Source organism: Lissotriton helveticus, chromosome 7, assembly GCF_964261635.1.
Source record: "Lissotriton helveticus chromosome 7, aLisHel1.1, whole genome shotgun sequence".
Taxonomy (NCBI): Eukaryota; Metazoa; Chordata; class Amphibia; order Caudata; family Salamandridae; genus Lissotriton; species Lissotriton helveticus.
This window is the reverse complement of record NC_136068.1, coordinates 1,432,590,534-1,432,613,603: the sequence shown is the minus strand read 5'-3', so window position 1 is coordinate 1,432,613,603 and position 23,070 is coordinate 1,432,590,534. Positions and strand designations below refer to the sequence as shown.

Genomic DNA, 23,070 nt, shown 5'->3' with positions numbered 1-23,070 from the left:
GCTCAAAGTGGCTAAAATACAGAACTTCTGAGCATTTTGCATTAATCATCCGTACACCTATCGAGTGCAGTGTTTCATGGTGAAGTGACTACGGTTCTGGTTTAGAGCTGTATGTTAATGAGAAGTTTGTCCTAATTCTGGAGACATTGTTAAATCGGGGGAGCAGGTGGAATTTTCACATCACACTGGACCAGTGACACCTACGGCAGAGGACATTTTTGGCTGTAGATTCTCCTCAGAATATATGATACTTCCTGACAAAATAAAAGGGCTGTACTTTAAGACAAAACACCCAATTGTATAGCACACCTTAGGAATGCTAAAAAAAAAACTTTACTGTGTATAAGTCAGACCAGATGAGGATCCCACTCATTTAATTCTTATTTTGTATGGAAACCTACCTTGCAGAATTCCCAGCGCTGCATAGACTCCTACACGCTTACTTGTATGTTGTTGGGTGCCATTTATTATCGGTTCATTAGTCCAGTCACTGAGCCACACATTAGCACCAATCGCTGCAGCATTCTGGCAGCAATATAGTAAACATATGAATGCCGAAACTATCAAGCCCACTGCCTTTATGTACTGCCAGAACACGATCATCTTCACCTGTAAAAAAAAAAGGCATAGTTTGTACGTTACTAGTAAAGGAAAAGTTCTGAAAATATGCAAATTGGCATAAGTTGCTTCTCAAGTTCATACCTGGGACTGGATACACTAAGGGGCCGATTACGATCTCGCTAGGAAAGCAATCTCACCAAATCGGGTTAGGAATGCTTTCTGAACGATTCGTAGTTTGGGAGTCCTGCCAACCAATTACAATTTGTCCGGATGCTTACGGACTCGGTTCGGCCAGACTCCCATTGACTACTATGGTAGCCTGTGTGCCGAACGAGAACACAGGCTCCCATTGAAAGAAGGGGTGGTTGGGGAAAACACTGTGCTTGGTCTGGAAGGGTGGTCGAATCTGGAGGACCACACGTGGCCCCCAAAGACCGATTCCCACAGCTGTTTCATCTCAGTCAGACTGATTTGGAACAGCTGTTAGAATCAGCCATCGCACTCGCTTGCTCGGAAACAGAGTTCATTGAGCTGTACTATTCAACTCCGAATGGCTTGATTAGTTCGAATGCTTTTTGGAACAGATTTGGAAGCTCATACGGCTTCCGGGCATCGTACTCGCTTGTTCGGAACAGGGTACGATTCGGTTGGAAACAAGGACTCCGGAACAGATTTGGGCTTGCCGGATTCTATTTGGAGCCCTTCCAAAGCAAGATTGGAATCTGGCCAAAAGTATTTCATACGTTAAGTACATATATGCTGCTTCTGATTTGCTATCCTGTTTTGGTGTTACAGGATTTTTGGACAGTACTATGTTCATCACTTACATGGGCTACTGGTGTGCCTGGGTAACTGGCTGTGCAGAGTGGTGTCTTCTGTCGATGGGTTTAGCCTCTAATTTCTTTTTGTTCTGAAAATCTTCAAGATACGTGACTGTGTGCTCAGTAGAGCTCTTATCACAGAATTTAGAGCGTACTGTGCTTTATTTGTGCTGGTGGCTGTAGATGTTTGTGACATGCAGAAATGTTTGGGACTCAAGACTTATTTTTTATCAGACGTTGACCAGAGAAAAGGCAAACATGGAAAAGACATGAGGAAGGTAATGACAGGAAAATAGTAATAAAGGGAGAAAGCATCAATAAAAAAACCTGCAAGAGTGAGCGAAAGAGGTCGGAAGTGTGGGCTGGTGGTGAAATAACTAGATCATTCTTGTAGTTTTCAAGCCCAGCATTCAGCAGAACCACAAATATGTTTTTAAGAAACTTGTTGGACTGCTGCATGCAAAATCCAGATTGCACTGATGGAGACTGGTCCTCTTAAAGTTAAGGTTTAAAATTCAGGCTACAGCTTTCCTATCCAATGAACCAAGTGCATATCTGTGGGATCAGCAGCACAGGATTCATTGAGATGAGGATGAAGGATCTGGAATCATGCTATCTGAACAATAGAGAGAACATGTGGCCATGCAGTATGGCTCTGAGGAAGTACAGTCACTGTCACAAGCATCACTGAAAGATGTTACTGTCTGGAGGACTTTGCAATGCGATAGGACATTAGACCTTAGACTTTCCTAGTCCACAACTGTAGCTATTATTTTGCTAATCTTTCAACCAGTCGATGTCTTATGATTCCTGCTTTACCAAAACTGTCTACAGTTCAATCCAAAGCTGGGCACAAATCCTGTTGGCGCCAGATTTTGGTTTACAAGTTAGGCAAAATATGTGAATACATTTATGGTCCTTTCCCCCTGCACAAATTCCTCCAGGAGTTATCTGGTGGTCTCTTCATGAGGAAGACAGGTTGGGCAGTGGACTCAACCAACACCAATGCTTTTTCACTGTATGAACAGTAATACTCAAAAATGGGAAGTAAAGCCAGTCTCCGATAATACTTTGCCCAGCTTGTAAAGAAAATTCCCACTAGGTGATTTTACCACATAATCATTTCGACAAGTTCAGAATTAGGCCCCAGTATTTTGCTACTGTCAAGTAATTTTGATGTAAAAAACCATAATGAAAATTTGAAAATGAAAATGTGGCAAGACAGTTGCTTTATTAGAATTATTTGTAGAGATAATTGACATGTTAAGCCACCTTTCAGAGTATCTTGCTACAAAATCCATCTTAAATTCTACTAGTCATAGATACAGCAGAAAAATACAATAATTCACAGTAGGAAGTTGGCTCTGTATATATTATACCAAAGTAAGGTATGGTGTGCACAGGGCCCATTGGATCACCAGAGGTATAGCACAGGCTAAGGAAGAAAATACATAACTCTCTTTTGTGGTAGAGTGGTTGCACAGGCAGGCTTATCAGAGGGTAGTGTTAAGCATTTGTTGATACACACTCAGGCAAGAAATAATGTCAAACACTCAAAGACTGAACCCAGACCAATTGTTTGTATAAAAAGTCGTTACTTTGTTATTTTTATTGCTAGAACCAGGATTTACTTAGTAGCAGTTAAGTGATACGTTCAAAACCATAATACTTTTTAAAATACGGTGTTTACTGGTTTTGTAGAAGCATACAAGTTACTTTGTAGGAGAGAAAATAGGTTGTAAACTCTTTAGAATGCTTGTAATTACTTCAGATTACTTTCTAGTTACTTTTCTAACTGTGCAAAACAAACCAATAACACAGTTTAGGCACTGCAGTACATCAGTAAGCAGGACAACTGATTTAGAGACACTAATTGCAATACAAGGCAGAGTCAACACTCAAAAAAAGGTTTTGAGAAAAAACACGCCATGCAAACCTATGACGAAAATGATGTTAGCAATTGCAGATAAGTAAAATGCAAGGGTGTCTGAGGACATCAGGTTTTTCCTTACCGGGCAAGTCGCGGTTGAGGGTGGTCGTCATGAAGAGGCTACAGACGTCGACACTGGACCTTAGAGGTGACAACCCTCGATGGTTTCGAGGTCAGGATCACTGGAGAACCACTTCAGAACTGGTGGGTCCTCTGGACATGGGTCGTGGATGGTAGGTACATAGTTTCAGGTGCAGGGTTTCTTGATTTCGCAGGGTCTTAATCATCTTTTGTGGACAGGGCTGCTGTCTACAGAAGTCTCAAGTTTTTATTGAAGCAGGCGATCAGTCTTCAACAAGTCTGGAGGTGGCTGATCCTTTTTGGGGCAGTCTTTTTCTCCGCAGTGGGGTTCGAAGCTGCAGGCAGGCCGGTAAGGCTGGGGCCAAGTCAGTGGTGCCTGGATTCTTCACTGCTGCACCGTCTTTGGGTTCCAGTCTTGGTATGTCATCAATTCTGATGAGCTGGGTTCAGGGGTGCCCCTAAATACTTTATTTAGGGCTGTTACTGGGGTAGCAAGGTAGAAGCCAATGGGCTACTGACCTTAGGGGGACTACACCCTTTGTGTGCTCACCCCACGTAGGGGAGAGGGCACAATCCCTGACCCTGATTGGAGGGCACTGAAGAGTAGGCTTCACCTCACCTCCCCCACAAGAGGGGTGGGGTTGGCAGAGGTGGACACAACTTCTGGGCTGTTCTGATTTTCCCACCTTTCTTCCTGCCGAAATGGGGTTGAAGACAGGAAGGGGCCGGCTACTGCGAGCAGGAGAGGCTGGGGTCATGTTGCTAAGGCGAAAAGGCCTTTGAATCTCCCCTGGCACAAATGGCTCTTCCTGAACTGGGGGAGGTGTGAACACTGCTGCTCAGAAAGGGCTCTGTTTCTAGGCCCTGGGAGTGAAGACTCCCACCCCAGAAGTCCAGAAACCTGTCACGTAGTGGCAGGCTGGTGTTCAGCAGTCAGGAACCCACCAGCGGTTGTTTTGGTTTAGGAGTCCCCTCTAGAAGGGGCCCCTGAGGGCATGGGATAATAAATCTGACACTGGGTTCAGTGCAGGCTTATTATTCTGAGATGTGTGATACCAAACATCCCAGGATTCAGTAAAGCCATTATGGTGCTAGGAACCTCCTTATGACCAGTTTCTCGACCATATACCCACTATGGCTTTCTTGTGCACTTATAATATCAGCTGACACTGTAGTCTCTGCTGCCCTTGTGCTGCCTGCTGACCCTGCGCCACCTGCTGCCCCTGCGCATCCTGCTGTCCCTGTGCTGCCTGCTGTGCCTGATGCTGCCTTCTGCCCTTGCGCTGTGAGTTTTCCAACCGGCATTGCATTGGTGGTGTGCACAGGTGCAGATACCTGCACTTGGACCACTTAGCAGTATCACTTATGAAGGCTGCTGCACGATCATGCAGAGGATGCGTGCAATAGGCGCACTGCCAATTGAATGTCGGTTGAACGCCCAGTGCCAGGGCCCCTGGCCCTCGCGCCCCCCGACAGCACACGGCCAAGGAACTCTCGGACTCCAAAACAACAGATGCATCTCCTTATCCCCACGATCTACCATAGGACCTTTCACTTGCCAACACTTATCCTGCAACACAACCCAGGAAAGATCCCTACCCACTCCTGCCCACAAGACCAAGAACACCCAGCAGCCCCTCCATTGTATCCATCTCATCACCAGCTCACTCTGCAAACACTCCACAGAAATCTGGGACATCATCACCACCCTCTCCACGGACTTTGCCTTCATCACTGAAACGTGGATCAACTCCTCCACAAACCCTGACATCACCACTGCCACTCCCAAAGGGTACAAGATGACACACCTTGACCATGCCAACAAACAAAGCAGAGGAATTGCTATCATCCTCTTCAAGGAAACCATCGGATGCACCATCACCAATGATGACTCCACACCTCTCATGGAACACCTCAACTTCCTACTACAAAACAGATGGGAAGACCACAAAAAAGAGGCACCCTCACCCACAGACCCCCAGGACCCCAAGCAACATTCTGCAAAACCATCCCCAACCTCATCGTACGCCTAGCAATCAATGCTCACCACTAAGTCCTACTCAGCGACCTCAACTTCCACATCGATGAACCCAACAACGTCAACTCCACCGCCCTCCTGCAGAACATGAGCAACATCGGCCGAACCCAACTGGTGACCAAACCCACTCAGAAAGCCGAACATGCACTTGACCCCATTTTCACCTCCAGCGACTGAATCAAATTCAACCACACCACAGAACTCACATGGACTGGCCACACCATAGTACACTTCTCCATCACAAGCACACCATCACCAGGTGTCAGATCACCCACACCTAAACTCAGTAGTCACAGGTGCTCACCACCTCCTAACCTGAGGCCTCAACAGACCTCGGTCGGACCATCTAGAACTATGCTGGCTGGATCACTGACAATGCTTACAGAGTCGCCCCACTGAAACCTACAAAATCCAACAAGATCCACAAACAGGAAAGCTGGTACGCCCCAGAAGTCAAACCACCAAGCGCAACTCCCAACAACTCGAGAAATTATGGCATGCCACCAAGAACTAAATAGGTAAGTACAGATGCACAGCACTGTTCACCATAGGTTAAATATTTTTTGGGTGCTGCCCCAGTTCAGTCGCGTGTCCCGTGACTTGGATAAGTAATCAAAAAGGTAGTAGGATCAGTGGGTCACTGATCCCATCCTGTGGCGCACACACTCTTCCTCTTCTATTATAGAGGTTCCAAAAACAGTTTTTTCATTGTTTGTAAAAGTAACTTTTATTCAGCAACTTTCTTATTTTGTCAGCTTTTCATATTTCCTCGTAATTTTCATGATTAATGTAACGTTTCATATTAACAGCACTTCTCCTTTATGTACATCCAATGCATTTCGGGGCATCGTTGCCCCTTCATCAGGGAAAGGATACTAAAAAGATAAGGTCGGAAAAGTAATGAGAAATGGGAATGAAGGATTTAGGTCAGGGTAGCGTGCTAGGAAGGCTACGAGTGCATGGGGGAGGGGAGTGTTGACAGAATTATTGGGTCACCCTAGACTCTCTTAAACCCGTGGGGATGGTGAGAACAATAAAGAAATGGCGCTTACGTGTGTGGAGTATCTGGTGTGCCGAAAATCTGTAAATGAAAAATGGTGTGGGTCACAGATATGGTCTGACGTGCAAGCGGGTTCAGGAGGCGGCGTCACTGCCGCGTGGTAAAGGACTAACCTGGTAAAAGGGTAGATGATGGGTCAAAAGACTTCCAAGGTTCGACGGCGGTCAGGACAGGAACGTCTGCTGCCGCGTAAGGTCGGGGGAGGTTATGGCGGTCACGTGATACGAAAAGTGAGAAAAGATTTCGGCGTTCTGAAGTCTGTTTTCCTTAGTGGTGTAGGTCATGCAATAGGATAGCGGGGAGAGTTATAAGAGCGGATTAGGAAGAGAAGGAAAAAGGTGTTTGAGGTATAAGAGAGAAATTAAGAGAGAAATTAAATAAACAATGATAATAATGATGCAGAGTACTGGTAGTGAAAAAATAAAAAACAATAGGCAATTTACAAGGTGCAAAGTAGAAATTGCAGTATACATTTGTGGAGGATCCCACATCTCATTATAAGTTATACACACACAGGTAACACTTGTGTCGCTCCAATGATGATATTTACAGGTAGCACGAAAGTTCCGTTCTGTCATTCAACCCAAAGGGCTTATGTGAAGACAGTCTGTGGATCCAGGTATTTTCACGTTGAAGGAGATATTTGGTATTGTCTCTACCTTCAATTCTCTCAATCATTTCTAGTATGATGAATTTCAGTTGGGAAATATTGTGTTTTTGTTCAAGAAAATGAGTGGCGATGGACGACTTGGTGTTTTTCAATCGAATGTTAGATTTGTGTTCTATCAATCTTGTTTTGATTTTCCGTTCTGTTTTGCCAACGTAAATTTTCCCACATGGACACTTCAAGGCATAGATGAGGTTACTTGAGTCGCATGTAGCATTAACTTGTAACTTTATTGTGTTTCCTTTCATGGGGTGACTGATTACGTTTCCTCTTATGATGCTATTGCAGTTACCGCAATTTAGGCATGGTTTAGTTCCAGTGTATTTGGTCGTCGGCACGTGCTTGTGTTGTACTAGTTGTCCTATATTTCGTGCTCTGGTAAATGCAAAAAGAGGGGGTTCTTCAAAAATTTGGTTGAAATCGGGTTCCAGATTTAGTAGTGACCAATGTTGGTTGATTATCTTTTTGAATTTAGTGCTCGCTGTTGAGTATTTAGATACTGCCACAATGCGGGTTTGTATTTTCTTTGGGCTTGGTTGCAATAGTTTCAGTCTTGTGATATTTGAGATTCTCTTAGTGGATTCTTCAATGAGTTCTGTTGGGTATCCTCTGTTATGAAATTTGCGGCCAACTTCTTCTACCCTTTGTGTGGATTTGGCAGGTTCCGAGGTAATCCTTTTTGCTCGCGCCATTTGGGAAAATGGGAGGTGTTTTTTCAGGTTGGGTTCATGGAAACTAGTGTAGTGGAGAAGATTGTTCCTGTCTGTGTTTTTAGTGAATAAGTCTGTTTCAAAACTTTGTTGGTTGATTGATACTCTTACATCCAAGAAGTTGACGCTATTTTCCGATATTTCCCAAGTGAGTTGGATACGTTCGTCAATTAGATTAAATTCAGTCAGGAGATTATGTAGTTTTTCTTTGGTGTCTTTCCAGACGATGAAGATATCGTCTATGTATCTCATAAGTAGTAGTAAGTTGTCAGTCCATTCTTTTTTAGAGAAGATGTGCATTTCTTCGAATTGCTGCATGAACAGATTGGCGTATACGGGCGCCGCTGAATTGCCCATGGCCATGCCCACTAGTTGGAGGTACCAGGAGTCTTGGTGTTTGAAGTAACTTTGGTACAGAGTAAATAACATAAGTTCCATCAGGAATGTTTGGAATTGTGGTTCTATGGTTGACTCTAAGAGTGTCTTTTCAATTGCCTCAATTCCTAATGAATGTGGTATTGATGTACTTCAAACACCAAGACTCCTGGTACCTCCAACTAGTGGGCATGGCCATGGGCAATTCAGCGTCAACTTCTTGGATGTAAGAGTATCAATCAACCAACAAAGTTTTGAAACAGACTTATTCACTAAAAACACAGACAGGAACAATCTTCTCCACTACACTAGTTTCCATGAACCCAACCTGAAAAAACACCTCCCATTTTCCCAAATGGCGCGAGCAAAAAGGATTACCTCGGAACCTGCCAAATCCACACAAAGGGTAGAAGAAGTTGGCCGCAAATTTCATAACAGAGGATACCCAACAGAACTCATTGAAGAATCCACTAAGAGAATCTCAAATATCACAAGACTGAAACTATTGCAACCAAGCCCAAACAAAATACAAACCCGCATTGTGGCAGTATCTAAATACTCAACAGCGAGCACTAAATTCAAAAAGATAATCAACCAACATTGGTCACTACTAAATCTGGAACCCGATTTCAACCAAATTTTTGAAGAACCCCCTCTTTTTGCATTTACCAGAGCACGAAATATAGGACAACTAGTACAACACAAGCACGTGCCGACGACCAAATACACTGGAACTAAACCATGCCTAAATTGCGGTAACTGCAATAGCATCATAAGAGGAAACGTAATCAGTCACCCCATGAAAGGAAACACAATAAAGTTACAAGTTAATGCTACATGCGACTCAAGTAACCTCATCTATGCCTTGAAGTGTCCATGTGGGAAAATTTACGTTGGCAAAACAGAACGGAAAATCAAAACAAGATTGATAGAACACAAATCTAACATTCGATTGAAAAACACCAAGTCGTCCATCGCCACTCATTTTCTTGAACAAAAACACAATATTTTCCAACTGAAATTCATCATACTAGAAATGATTGAGAGAATTGAAGGTAGAGACAATACCAAATATCTCCTTCAACGTGAAAATACCTGGATCCACAGACTGTCTTCACATAAGCCCTTTGGGTTGAATGACAGAACGGAACTTTCGTGCTACCTGTAAATATCATCATTGGAGCGACACAAGTGTTACCTGTGTGTGTATAACTTATAATGAGATGTGGGATCCTCCACAAATGTATACTGCAATTTCTACTTTGCACCTTGTAAATAGCCTATTGTTTTTTATTTTTTCACTATCAGTACTCTGCATCATTATTATCATTGTTTATTTAATTTCTCTCTTAATTTCTCTCTTATACCTCAGACACCTTTTTCCTTCTCTTCCTAATCCGCTCTTACAACTCTCCCCGCTATCCTATTGCATGACCTACACCACTAAGGAAAACAGACTTCAGAACGCCGCAATCTTTTCTCACTTTTCGTATCACGTGACCGCCATAACCTCCCCCGACCTTACGCGGCAGCAGACGTTCCTGTCCTGACCGCCGTCGAACCTTGGAAGTCTTTTGACCCATCATCTACCCTTTTACCAGGTTAGTCCTTTACCACGCGGCAGTGACGCCGCCTCCTGAACCCGCTTGCACGTTAGACCATATCTGTGACCCACACCATTTTTCATTTACAGATTTTCGGCACACCAGATACTCCACACACGTAAGCGCCATTTCTTTACTGTTCTCACCATCCCCACGGGTTTAAGAGAGTCTAGGGTGACCCAATAATTCTGTCAACACTCCCCTCCCCCATGCACTCGTAGCCTTCCTAGCACGCTACCCTGACCTAAATCCTTCATTCCCATTTCTCATTACTTTTCCGACCTTATCTTTTTAGTATCCTTTCCCTGATGAAGGGGCAACGATGCCCCGAAATGCATTGGATGTACATAAAGGAGAAGTGCTGTTAATATGAAACGTTACATTAATCATGAAAATTATGAGGAAATATGAAAAGCTGACAAAATAAGAAAGTTGCTGAATAAAAGTTACTTTTACAAACAATGAAAAAACTGTTTTTGGAACCTCTATAATAGAAGAGGAAGAGTGTGTGCGCCACAGGATGGGATCAATGACCCACTGATCCTACTACCTTTTTGATGCCACCAAGAACCCCATCGGCAGAGCAGCTCACAAAACAGCCCTTGGCATCTATCAAAAGGACATCAAAGAAGCCAAGAAAGCAGCTATCACCACCTACAGCAACTCCGCAGCCAACCACACAAAGGAACTCTTCAAAATAGTCAAGGAATTCTCCTGCCCGACAGCCATAGAGAACACTATCCACCCCTCCCAACAACTCTGTGACACCCTCTCAGACTAATTCCACAGCAAGATCACCAACATCTACAACAATTTCAACATCCAACCCGCCATCCTTGATGGCCTCAACAAACCAGCAAACACCAGCCAAACCATCACCACCTTGTCGCCACTTACCGCCCTGATGACCATCATGCCTTTCATCCCATTCAGGGTGCCCTACGAACCCTACCCCCACCACTTCTACAGTCTTGCAATCTACCCAATCAGCAAGCAACTCACCAGCATCCTCAACACCTCGATCTCCACAACAACCTCCCTGACAGATGGAAACATCCAAAGATCAAACTCCTCCTAAAAAAAGCTTCTGGTGACCCCAATGATCTCCGAAATTACCATCCAATTTCCCTGCTCCCCTACCCGGACAAAGTTTTTGAAAAAATTCCTGGAACAATACTATCTACTTTCATTCAGGATCCCATACCAACCACAGCACTGAGCCCACACTGATTGTGGCATAGCTCACATCAGAACACTCCTTGACCATGCAGGAACTGTGGCCCTGATTCTCCCCGGCCTCTCAGCAGCATTCAATACAGTCTTCCACAACACCCTCATCAACAGACTCCACAACAGAGACGTACAACAAAACGCCATTAAGTGGATCACCTCTTTCCCCTGCGCATCCTGCTGTCCCTGTGCTGCCTGCTGTGCCTGATGCTGCCTTCTGCCCTTGCGCTGTGGGTTTTCCAACCGGCATTGCATTGGTGGTGTGCACAGGTGCAGACACCTGCACTTGGACCACTTAGCAGTATCACTTATGAAGGCCGCTGCACGATCATGCAGAGGATGCGTGCAATAGGGGCACTGCCAATTCAATGTCGGTTTAACGCCCAGTGCCAGGGCCCCTGGCCCTCGCGCCACCCGACAGCACACGGCCAAGGAAATATCGGACTCCAAAACAACAGATGCATCTCCTTATCCCCACGATCCACCATAGGACCTTTCACTTGCCAACACTCATCCTGCAACACAACCCAGGAAAGATCCCTACCCACTCCTGCCCACAAGACCAAGAACACCCAGCAGCCCCTCCATTGTATCATTCTCATCACCAGCTCACTCTGCAAACACTCCACAGAAATCTGGGACATCATCACCACCCTCTCCACGGACTTTGCCTTCATCACTGAAACGTGGATCAACTCCTCCACAAACCCTGACATCACCACTGCCACTCCCAAAGGGTACAAGATGACACACCTTGACCATGCCAAAAAACAAAGCAGAGGAGTTGCTATCATCCTCTTCAAGGAAACCATCGGATGCACCATCACCAATGATGACTCCACACCTCTCATGGAACACCTCAACTTCCTACTACAAACAGATGGGAAGACCACAAAAAAGAGGCACCCTCACCTACAGACCCCCAGGACCCCAAGCCACATTCTGCAAAGCCATCCCCAACCTCATCGTACCCCAAGCAATCAATGCTCACCACTAAGTCCTACTCAGCGACCTCAACTTCCACATCGATGAACCCAACAACGTCAATTCCACCGCCCTCCTGGAGAACATGAGCAACATTGGCCGAACCCAACTGGTGACCAAACCCACTCAGAAAGCCGAACATGCACTTGACCCCATTTTCACCTCCAGCGACTGAATCAAATTCAACCACACCACAGAACTCACCTGGACTGGCCACACCATAGTACACTTCTCCATCACAAGCACACCATCACCAGGTGTCAGATCACCCACCGGGGCTGGAGCAAGGTCACCTAAACTCAGTAGTCACAGGTGCTCACCACCTCCTAACCTGAGGCCTCAACAGACCTCGGTCGGACCATCTAGAACTATGCTGGCTGGATCACTGACAACGCTTACAGAGTCGCCCCACTGAAACCTACAAAATCCAACAAGATCCACAAACAGGAAAGCTGGTACGCCCCAGAAGTCAAACCACCAAGCACAACTCCCAACAACTCGAGAAATTATGGCATGCCACCAAGAACCCCATCGGCAGAGCAGCTCACAAAACAGCCCTTGGCATCTATCAAAAGGACATCAAAGAAGCCAAGAAAGCAGCTATCACCACCTACATCAACTCCGCAGCCAACCACACAAAGGAACTCTTCAAAATAGTCAAGGAATTCTCCTGCCCGACAGCCATAGAGAACACCATCCACCCCTCCCAACAACTCTGTGACACCCTCTCAGACTAGTTCCACAGCAAGATCACCAACATCTACAACAATTTCAACATCCAACCCGCCATCCTTGATGGCCTCAACAAACCAGCAAACACCAGCCAAACCATCACCACCTTGTCGCCACTTACCGCCCTGATGACCATCATGCCTTTCATCCCATTCAGGGTGCCCTACGAACCCTACCCCCACCACTTCTACAGTCTTGCAATCTACCCAATCAGCAAGCAACTCACCAGCATCCTCAACACCTCGATCTCCACAGCAACCTCCCTGACAGATGGAAACATCCAAAGATCAAACTCCTCCTAAAAAAAGCTTCTGGTGACCCCAATGATCTCCGAAATGACCATCCAATTTCCCTGCTACCCTACCCGGACAAAGTTTTTGAAAAAATTCCTGGAACAATACCATCTACTTTCAATCAGGATCCCATGCCAACCACAGCACTGAGCCCACACTGATTGCGGCATAGCTCACATCAGAGCACTCCTTGACCATGCAGGAACTGTGGCCCTGATCCTCCCCGGCCTCTCAGCAGCATTCAATACAGTCTTCCACAACACCCTCATCAACAGACTCCACAACAGAGACGTACAACAAAACGCCATTAAGTGGATCACCTCTTTCCTCTGCGCATCCTGCTGTCCCTGTGCTGCCTGCTGTGCCTGATGCTGCCTTCTGCCCTTGCGCTGTGAGTTTTCCAACTGGCATTGCATTGGTGGTGTGCACAGGTGCAGATACCTGCACTTGGACCACTTAGCAGTATGACTTATGAAGGCCGCTGCACGATCATGCAGAGGATGCGTGCAATAGGCGCACTGCCAATTCAATGTCGGTTGAACGCCCAGTGCCAGGGCCCCTGGCCCTCGCGCCACCTGACAGCACACGGCCAAGGAACTCTCGGACTCCAAAACAACAGATGCATCTCCTTACCCCCACGATCCACCATAGGACCTTTCACTTGCCAACACTTATCCTGCAACACAACCCAGGAAATATCCCTACCCACTCCTGCCCACAAGACCAAGAACACCCAGCAGCCCCTCCATTGTATCCTTCTCATCACCAGCTCACTCTGCAAACACTCCACAGAAATCTGGGACATCATCACCACCCTCTCCACGGATGTTGCCTTCATCACTGAAACGTGGATCAACTCCTCCACAAACCCTGACATCACCACTGCCACTCCCACTCCCAAAGGGTACAAGATGACACACCTTGACCATGCCAACAAACAAAGCAGAGGAATTGCTATCATCCTCTTCAAGGAAACCATCGGATGCACCATCACCAATGATGACTCCACACCTCTCATGGAACACCTCAACTTCCTACTACAAACAGATGGGAAGACACAAAAAAGAGGCACCCTCACCTACAGACCCCCAGGACCCCAAGCAACATTCTGCAAAACCATCCCCAACCTCATCGTACCCCTAGCAATCAATGCTCACCACTAAGTCCTACTCAGCGACCTCAACTTCCACATCGATGAACCCAACAACGTCAACTCTACCGCCCTCCTGGAGAACATGAGCAACATCGGCCGAACCCAACTGGTGACCAAACCCTCTCAGAAAGCCGAACATGCACTTGACCCCATTTTCACCTCCAGCGACTGAATCAAATTCAACCACACCACAGAACTCACCTGGACTGGTCACACCATAGTACACTTCTCCATCACAAGCACACCATCACCAGGTGTCAGATCACCCACCGGGGCTGGAGCAAGGTCACCTAAACTCAGTAGTCACAGGTGCTCACCACCTCCTAACCTGAGGCCTCAACAGACCTCGGTCGGACCATCTAGAACTATGCTGGCTGGATCACTGACAACGCTTACAGAGTCGCCCCACTGAAACCTACAAAATCCAACAAGATCCACAAACAGGAAAGCTGGTACGCCCCAGAAGTCAAACCACCAAGCGCAACTCCCAACAACTCGAGAAATTATGGCATGCCACCAAGAACCCCATCGGCAGAGCAGCTCACAAAACAGCCCTTGGCATCTATCAAAAGGACATCAAAGAAGCCAAGAAAGCAGCTATCACCACCTACATCAACTCCGCAGCCAACCACACAAAGGAACTCTTCAAAATAGTCAAGGAATTCTCCTGCCCGACAGCCATAGAGAACACCATCCACCCCTCCCAACAACTCTGTGACACCCTCTCAGACTGATTCCACAGCAAGATCACCAACATCTACAACAATTTCAACATCCAACCCGCCATCCTTGATGGCCTCAACAAACCAGCAAACACCAGCCAAACCATCACCACCTTGTCGCCACTTACCGCCCTGATGACCATCATGCCTTTCATCCCATTCAGGGTGCCCTACGAACCCTACCCCCACCACTTCTACAGTCTTGCAATCTACCCAATCAGCAAGCAACTCACCAGCATCCTCAACACCTCGATCTCCACAGCAACCTCCCTGACAGATGGAAACATCCAAAGATCAAACTCCTCCTAAAAAAAGCTTCTGGTGACCCCAATGATCTCCGAAATTACCATCCAACTTCCCTGCTCCCCTACCCGGACAAAGTTTTTGAAAAAATTCCTGGAACAATACCATCTACTTTCAATCAGGATCCCATGCCAACCACAGCACTGAGCCCACACTGATTGTGGCATAGCTCACATCAGAACACTCCTTGACCATGCAGGAACTGTGGCACTGATTCTCCCCGGCCTCTCAGCAGCATTCAATACAGTCTTCCACAACACCCTCATCAACAGACTCCACAACAGAGACGTACAACAAAACGCCATTAAGTGGATCACCTCTTTCCCCTGCGCATCCTGCTGTCCCTGTGCTGCCTGCTGTGCCTGATGCTGCCTTCTGCCCTTGCGCTGTGGGTTTTCCAACCGGCATTGCATTGGTGGTGTGCACAGGTGCAGACACCTGTACTTGGACCACTTAGCAGTATCACTTATGAAGGCCGCTGCACGATCATGCAGAGGATGCGTGCAATAGGGGCACTGCCAATTCAATGTCGGTTGAACGCCCAGTGCCAGGGCCCCTGGCCCTCGCGCCACCCGACAGCACACGGCCAAGGAAATATCGGACTCCAAAACAACAGATGCATCTCCTTATACCCACGATCCACCATAGGACCTTTCACTTGCCAACACTTATCCTGCAACACAACCCAGGAAAGATCCCTACCCACTCCTGCCCACAAGACCAAGAACACCCAGCAGCCCCTCCATTGTATCATTCTCATCACCAGCTCACTCTGCAAACACTCCACAGAAATCTGGGACATCATCACCACCCTCTCCACGGACTTTGCCTTCATCACTGAAACGTGGATCAACTCCTCCACAAACCCTGACATCACCACTGCCACTCCCAAAGGGTACAAGATGACACACCTTGACCATACCAACAAACAAAGCAGAGGAGTTGCTATCATCCTCTTCAAGGAAACCATCGGATGCACCATCACCAATGATGACTCCACACCTCTCATGGAACACCTCAACTTCCTACTACAAACAGATGGGAAGACCACAAAAAAGAGGCACCCTCACCTACAGACCCCCAGGACCCCAAGCAACATTCTGCAAAGCCATCCCCAACCTCATCGTACCCCTAGCAATCAATGATCACCACTAAGTCCTACTCAGCGACCTCAACTTCCACATCGATGAACCCAACAACGTCAATTCCACCGCCCTCCTGGAGAACATGAGCAACATTGGCCGAACCCAACTGGTGACCAAACCCACTCAGAAAGCCGAACATGCACTTGACCCCATTTTCACCTCCAGCGACTGAATCAAATTCAACCACACCACAGAACTCACCTGGACTGGCCACACCATAGTACACTTCTCCATCACAAGCACACCATCACCAGGTGTCAGATCACCCACTGCAGCACTGAGCCCACACTGATTGTGGCATAGCTCACATCAGAACACTCCTTGACCATGCAGGAACTGTGGCCCTGATCCTCCCCGGCCTCTCAGCAGCATTCAATACAGTCTTCCACAACACCCTCATCAACAGACTCCACAAGAGAGACGTACAACAAAACGCCATTAAGTGGATCACCTCTTCCCTCACACTATCCACACAGAGCATCCAACTGCCTCCCTTCACCTCTGCACCCAACGACATTTTATGCGGTGTACCATAAGGAACATCCTAAAGCCCTACTGAAGGAAGCTGGCTCTGTATATACTGTACCAAAATGAGGTATATAAACTGCACAAAGTCCAGTGGAACCCCAAAGGTAGGAAGAGGTAAAAGTAGATAGCACCTTACTCTCTATTTGTGGCGGTGTGGGCGAGCAGTAAGGATTTATCAGAGGGTAGTGTTAAGCATTTGTTGTACACACTCAATCAGCAAATGATGTCACACACACTCAAAGACTGAGCTCCGACCAGTTTTGTTACTATAAAAATATTGTTAAGTTATTTTATTTCTAGAACCAAGCCAAGCCTGGCATGGGTAAGTGAAATAAATGCTTTGCAAAATATTATGCAGTGTTTACAATCGAATGCAAGTTCAAATGCAGTTTGAAATATAGGTAAGTCAAGATATTGAATTTACTGTACAGATTACTTTTCAGTTACTTTTTAGAATACTTTTTAAGTTACTTTTTCTACTCAGTGATATGCCTAGATATCACACATGGACATTTCCTAGAGAAAAGGCAAGTAAAGTGAGTTTTGCAAAGTTGTAATTTTTCAGGTTTCCATACAAATCAACTCCACACTATTTCAGAGAAAAACGGTCAATATATTCCTATAGAGAGAAATGGAGTTATGGGTTACCAGGTAAGTACTCGGCCTTTAGGGTTGAGTTTCTGGGGTTAGAACAAGTGTTGCCTCAGGGTCAAGGATGCACTGTCAGAACACACTCAGTGGCAATAGGTCGGCTGGGTGCGGAGTGCTGAGGCCCAATGCTATCCAAAGGGGGATAGAGGCCTACGGTTGGTGGCTGCTTACGAGCAGGCCACTGGGTTGTGGGAGCAAAGCTCCTGGTGTTAGCCTCAGGGCAAAGGGGGATCTGAGTTAACATCCAAAGTACACCTGCAGCGGCACAGGGGCAGATGGGTGCAGGATGCTGTTTTGGCGTTGGGTGCCCGGTTGGTTTCAATGGGGATTATCCGGTTTAAACAAAGAATGCAGGTTCGGGGACGAAGAGCTTATGGGGGTGACCACCAGTTGGAGAGGTAAGTTGGGCTGCATGAGAATGCTGGGACACCATTAGTTGACCCACCCAAGGCTGTGGGACTTCGGGTTCAGGGGTGTCTTTAGGTGTCAGGTTTCTCTTACCAGCTCAGGTCGCGGTCAGGGGGAGTCTCCAGAAAGAGACTGCAGGCTTTGCTGGGAGATTCAAGGCAGGTCAGGGATCACCAGATCTCGGGTCAAGATCACCGGGGAGATCTCCTCGTGGTGTTGGGTCACTTGAAATCGGGCCAGGCGTGACGGGTATAGAGTGGTGCAGACTCACTGATTTTGCCAGAGTCTGTGGGTGAACAAATCTGGTGTTCACGGGAGACAAAGTCTTTTTTTGTAGAAGGCAGGGCCAGTCCGCTGGGTTCTTGAGGTTGCTGGCTGCAGGAGATACTGAAGTTTCCCTTCATGCAGGCTGAAGGTGGGGACAAGCCGGTAGGGTTGGGGCTAAGTCAGTGGGCGTCCTCCTCTTCTTAGCTCCGGCATGGCTGTTCGGTCCTTCTTCTTCTTTTCTTCTTGGTCATTTCTTGTCTGAGTAGGCAAGGTTAGGGGGTGCCCCTAAATACTAGATTTAGGGTTGTTACAGGTAAGTAAAGGTTGGGACCAATGGGTCCCTTCCTTGGGGAGGGTATACTCCCTATTATGCCACCCTCGATTGGGAGGGGGGCATATGCCTCACTCTGGTTGGCTGGGTCACCTCATCTGCAAGATGGCAAGGACTGAGAGTTGTGATTCACCTCGCCTCCCCCACCTGAGGGGTGGAGTCGGCAAAGATTGGCACTCCTCCCTTCCTCACTTGATTTTCACGTGGATTCTCCCACCCAGAGTCAGAACCGGTAGGGACCCATTGCTGGAAGCAGCGATTGGCCTGGGGAAGCTCACGAAGGTGGCAAGCCTGTCGTGGACCCTGCCCATCCTGGGGGGCACCTCGTCCCAGGATGTGCATTGTTTCAGACCCCCGAGAGCAGCAGGGGGAAACATGTTTGGTGAGCAGACACTCAGTCTGGACACTAGTGTTAGGTCAATTTTCAGGGGCTATCTCTAAGATGCCCCCTGTGCGCATGTTTCATTAAGTCCCACACTGACATCAGTGTGGGTTTAATTTGCTGAGAAGTTTGATACCAAACTTCCCAGTTGTCATTAAAGCCATTATTGTACAGTGGGGTTCAATGACAAACTCCCAGCGCCATATACTCTTAATGGCATTACTACACTTACAATGTCTAAGAATTGGCTTAGACACTGTAGGGATAAGGGGGCCATGCAGCTGTACCCTCACCACTGGTATGGTGCAGCTAGAGAGGTGACTGATCTATGCTAGGGCAGTCTGTTGTAGGCAAGGCACACAGAGATGTGTGCCATGTCGACTCTTCACTTTGTTCTTCCCCAAAATACGCAGCCTGCAAAGGCAGTGTGTGTGTGTGTGTGTGTGTGTGTAAAGATACAGGGCCTTTAAGGGTGGCACACTATGTGCTGCAGCCTTTAGAGACCTTCCCTAGTCACAATGCCCTTGGTACCTGTGGTACTATTTACAAGGGGCTGATCGGTGGCCAGAGAGTGCCAATTGGGTTTTGTTTTAAATGCAGTTTTAGGGAAAGAACATAGCTCTGGTTACCTGATTGGCAGAAGCCCAGGGCACACTCAGTCAAAGTACATCAGCAGTTCAGCAAAAAGTGGGGGCAACTATGCAAAAAGAGGGCACTTTCTTACACCTACCCTGTTCAACATCTATCTGACCCCCCTTGCAGACATCGTAAGATTCCACAGACTCAACATAATCTCCTATGCAGATGACACTCAACTGATCCTCTAGCTCACTGAGGGCCCCTTCAACGCCAAAACCAACTTCTTCAACGCTATACCAATGTAGCTGAACGGACGAGAGACAACTGCATCCAACTTAACTCTGACAAAACTGAAGTACTGGCCTTCAGAAAGAATATCTCCACAAGGGACCACAGCTGGTGGCCTGCAGAACTCACCCAAACTGACTGAGGATGATCCTCAGCATCATCTTCGATAGCCAACTGACCATGAAACTACAAGTCAACACAGTCTCCTCCTTCTGCTTCCACACACTTTGCATTCTCCTCAGAATCTTCAGATGGAACCCAACCAACACCAGAAAGACCATCACTCAGACTCTCGTCACCATCTGCCTTGAGTACAGCAACACACTCTACGCCGGTATCTCCACCCAGCTCCTCCAAAGTCTTCAGACCATACAGAATGCTGAGCCTGACTCATCCTAGACCTCCCCAAATTAACCCACAGCACCCCCCACCTGAGAGACCTCCAGTGTCTCCCCATTCAGGAAAGATGCCAATAAAAAATCCTCAAGTACACCTGCAAAGTCCTCCATGACCTAGGGCCTGCCTACTTCAACCATTGACTGAACTTCCACCACTGCCAGACACATGTGCTCCTCTTTACTCGCCCCCGTACACACCCCCTGCATCTGTCGCCACCACCGTGGTGGCCGCTCCTACTCCCACATCGCTTCTAAGAACTGAAACAACCTTCCCCTCCAGCTCCATATAGCCCCCTTGCTGGCAGACTTCAAAAGAGAATCAAGGCCTAGCTCTTCGACTGAGACACAACTCCCAGATACCCCTATCAGTGACAGTGCAGTGCTTTACACATTATGTTTGATTGATGATTGAGTTTTGGCCTTCACCACAACAGGCAGACTTTTCTGTGCAAAAATATGCCTACATAGGGTTTTCCCCTCAGTATAGTTTAGCAGGATTGAAATGCAAAATGTGAGTGTGATATTTATTTCACCCAGTAATTACCAGGAGCAATAAACTCCATAAAACTTCTAATTTCGATACATGCACAGGATTTGAGCAGGGGTCGTAGTTAGCAGGCCCACTCTAAAGCTTGACATTACAAATTTGTTGTTCTAGAGGAGGTGTGTAACAGTGTCAATGTATCTTTTAAGACTGGTACTCCACCCATAAGTGGGTAAGTGAAATAAATGCTTTGCAAAATATTATGCAGTGTTTACAATCGAATGCAAGTTCAAATGCAGTTTGAAATATAGGTAAGTCAAGATATTGAATTTACTGTACAGATTACTTTTCAGTTACTTTTTAGAATACTTTTTAAGTTACTTTTTCTACTCAGTGATATGCCTAGATATCACACATGGACATTTCCTAGAGAAAAGGCAAGTAAAGTGAGTTTTGCAAAGTTGTAATTTTTCAGGTTTCCATACAAATCAACTCCACACTATTTCAGAGAAAAACGGTCAATATATTCCTATAGAGAGAAATGGAGTTATGGGTTACCAGGTAAGTACTCGGCCTTTAGGGTTGAGTTTCTGGGGTTAGAACAAGTGTTGCCTCAGGGTCAAGGATGCACTGTCAGAACACACTCAGTGGCAATAGGTCGGCTGGGTGCGGAGTGCTGAGGCCCAATGCTATCCAAAGGGGGATAGAGGCCTACGGTTGGTGGCTGCTTACGAGCAGGCCACTGGGTTGTGGGAGCAAAGCTCCTGGTGTTAGCCTCAGGGCAAAGGGGGATCTGAGTTAACATCCAAAGTACACCTGCAGCGGCACAGGGGCAGATGGGTGCAGGGTGCTGTTTTGGCGTTGGGTGCCCGGTTGGTTTCAATGGGGATTATCCGGTTTAAACAAAGAATGCAGGTTCGGGGACAAAGAGCTTATGGGGGTGACCACCAGTTGGAGAGGTAAGTTGGGCTGCATGAGAATGCTGGGACACCATTAGTTGACCCACCCAAGGCTGTGGGACTTCGGGTTCAGGGGTGTCTTTAGGTGTCAGGTTTCTCTTACCAGCTCAGGTCGCGGTCAGGGGGAGTCTCCAGAAAGAGACTGCAGGCTTTGCTGGGAGATTCAAGGCAGGTCAGGGATCACCAGATCTCGGGTCAGGATCACCGGGGAGATCTCCTCGTGGTGTTGGGTCACTTGAAATCGGGCCAGGCGTGACGGGTATAGAGTGGTGCAGACTCACTGATTTTGCCAGAGTCTGTGGGTGAACAAATCTGGTGTTCACGGGAGACAAAGTCTTTTTTTGTAGAAGGCAGGGCCAGTCCGCTGGGTTCTTGAGGTTGCTGGCTGCAGGAGATACTGAAGTTTCCCTTCATGCAGGCTGAAGGTGGGGACAAGCCGGTAGGGTTGGGGCTAAGTCAGTGGGCGTCCTCCTCTTCTTAGCTCCGGCATGGCTGTTCGGTCCTTCTTCTTCTTTTCTTCTTGGTCATTTCTTGTCTGAGTAGGCAAGGTTAGGGGGTGCCCCTAAATACTAGATTTAGGGTTGTTACAGGTAAGTAAAGGTTGGGACCAATGGGTCCCTTCCTTGGGGAGGGTATGCTCCCTATTATGCCACCCTCGATTGGGAGGGGGGCATATGCCTCACTCTGGTTGGCTGGGTCACCTCATCTGCAAGATGGCAAGGACTGAGAGTTGTGCTTCACCTCGCCTCCCCCACCTGAGGGGTGGAGTCGGCAAAGATTGGCACGCCTCCCTTCCTCACTTGATTTTCACGTGGATTCTCCCACCCAGAGTCAGAACCGGTAGGGACCCATTGCTGGAAGCAGCGATTGGCCTGGGGAAGCTCACGAAGGTGGCAAGCCTGTCGTGGACCCTGCCCATCCTGGGGGGGGGGGGGGCTGGGCACCTCGTCCCAGGATGTGCATTGTGTCAGACCCCCGAGAGCAGCAGGGGGAAACATGTTTGGTGAGCAGACACTCAGTCTGGACACTAGTGTTAGGTCAATTTTCAGGGGCTATCTCTAAGATGCCCCCTGTGCGCATGTTTCATTAAGTCCCACACTGACATCAGTGTGAGTTTAATTTGCTGAGAAGTTTGATACCAAACTTCCCAGTTGTCAGTAAAGCCATTATTGTACAGTGGGGTTCAATGACAAACTCCCAGCGCCATATACTCTTAATGGCATTACTACACTTACAATGTCTAAGAATTGGCTTAGACACTGTAGGGATAAGGGGGCCATGCAGCTGTACCCTCACCACTGGTATGGTGCAGCTAGAGAGGTGACTGATCTATGCTAGGGCAGTCTGTTGTAGGCAAGGCACACAGAGATGTGTGCCATGTCGACT

General features: G+C 47.3%; 1 protein-coding gene across 2 annotated transcripts in view; it reads right to left on the bottom strand.

The window, feature by feature from the left end:
- Positions 1-23,070, bottom strand: part of ABCC3 (ATP binding cassette subfamily C member 3) — a 708,094-nt gene that overhangs the window by 165,939 nt on the left and 519,085 nt on the right. For both annotated transcript variants that reach the window (XM_078654774.1, XM_078654775.1), the window contains exon 22: positions 402-609. In XM_078654774.1, the coding sequence (XP_078510900.1) occupies positions 402-609 (208 nt within the window). The remainder of the gene's footprint in view (positions 1-401; positions 610-23,070) is intronic.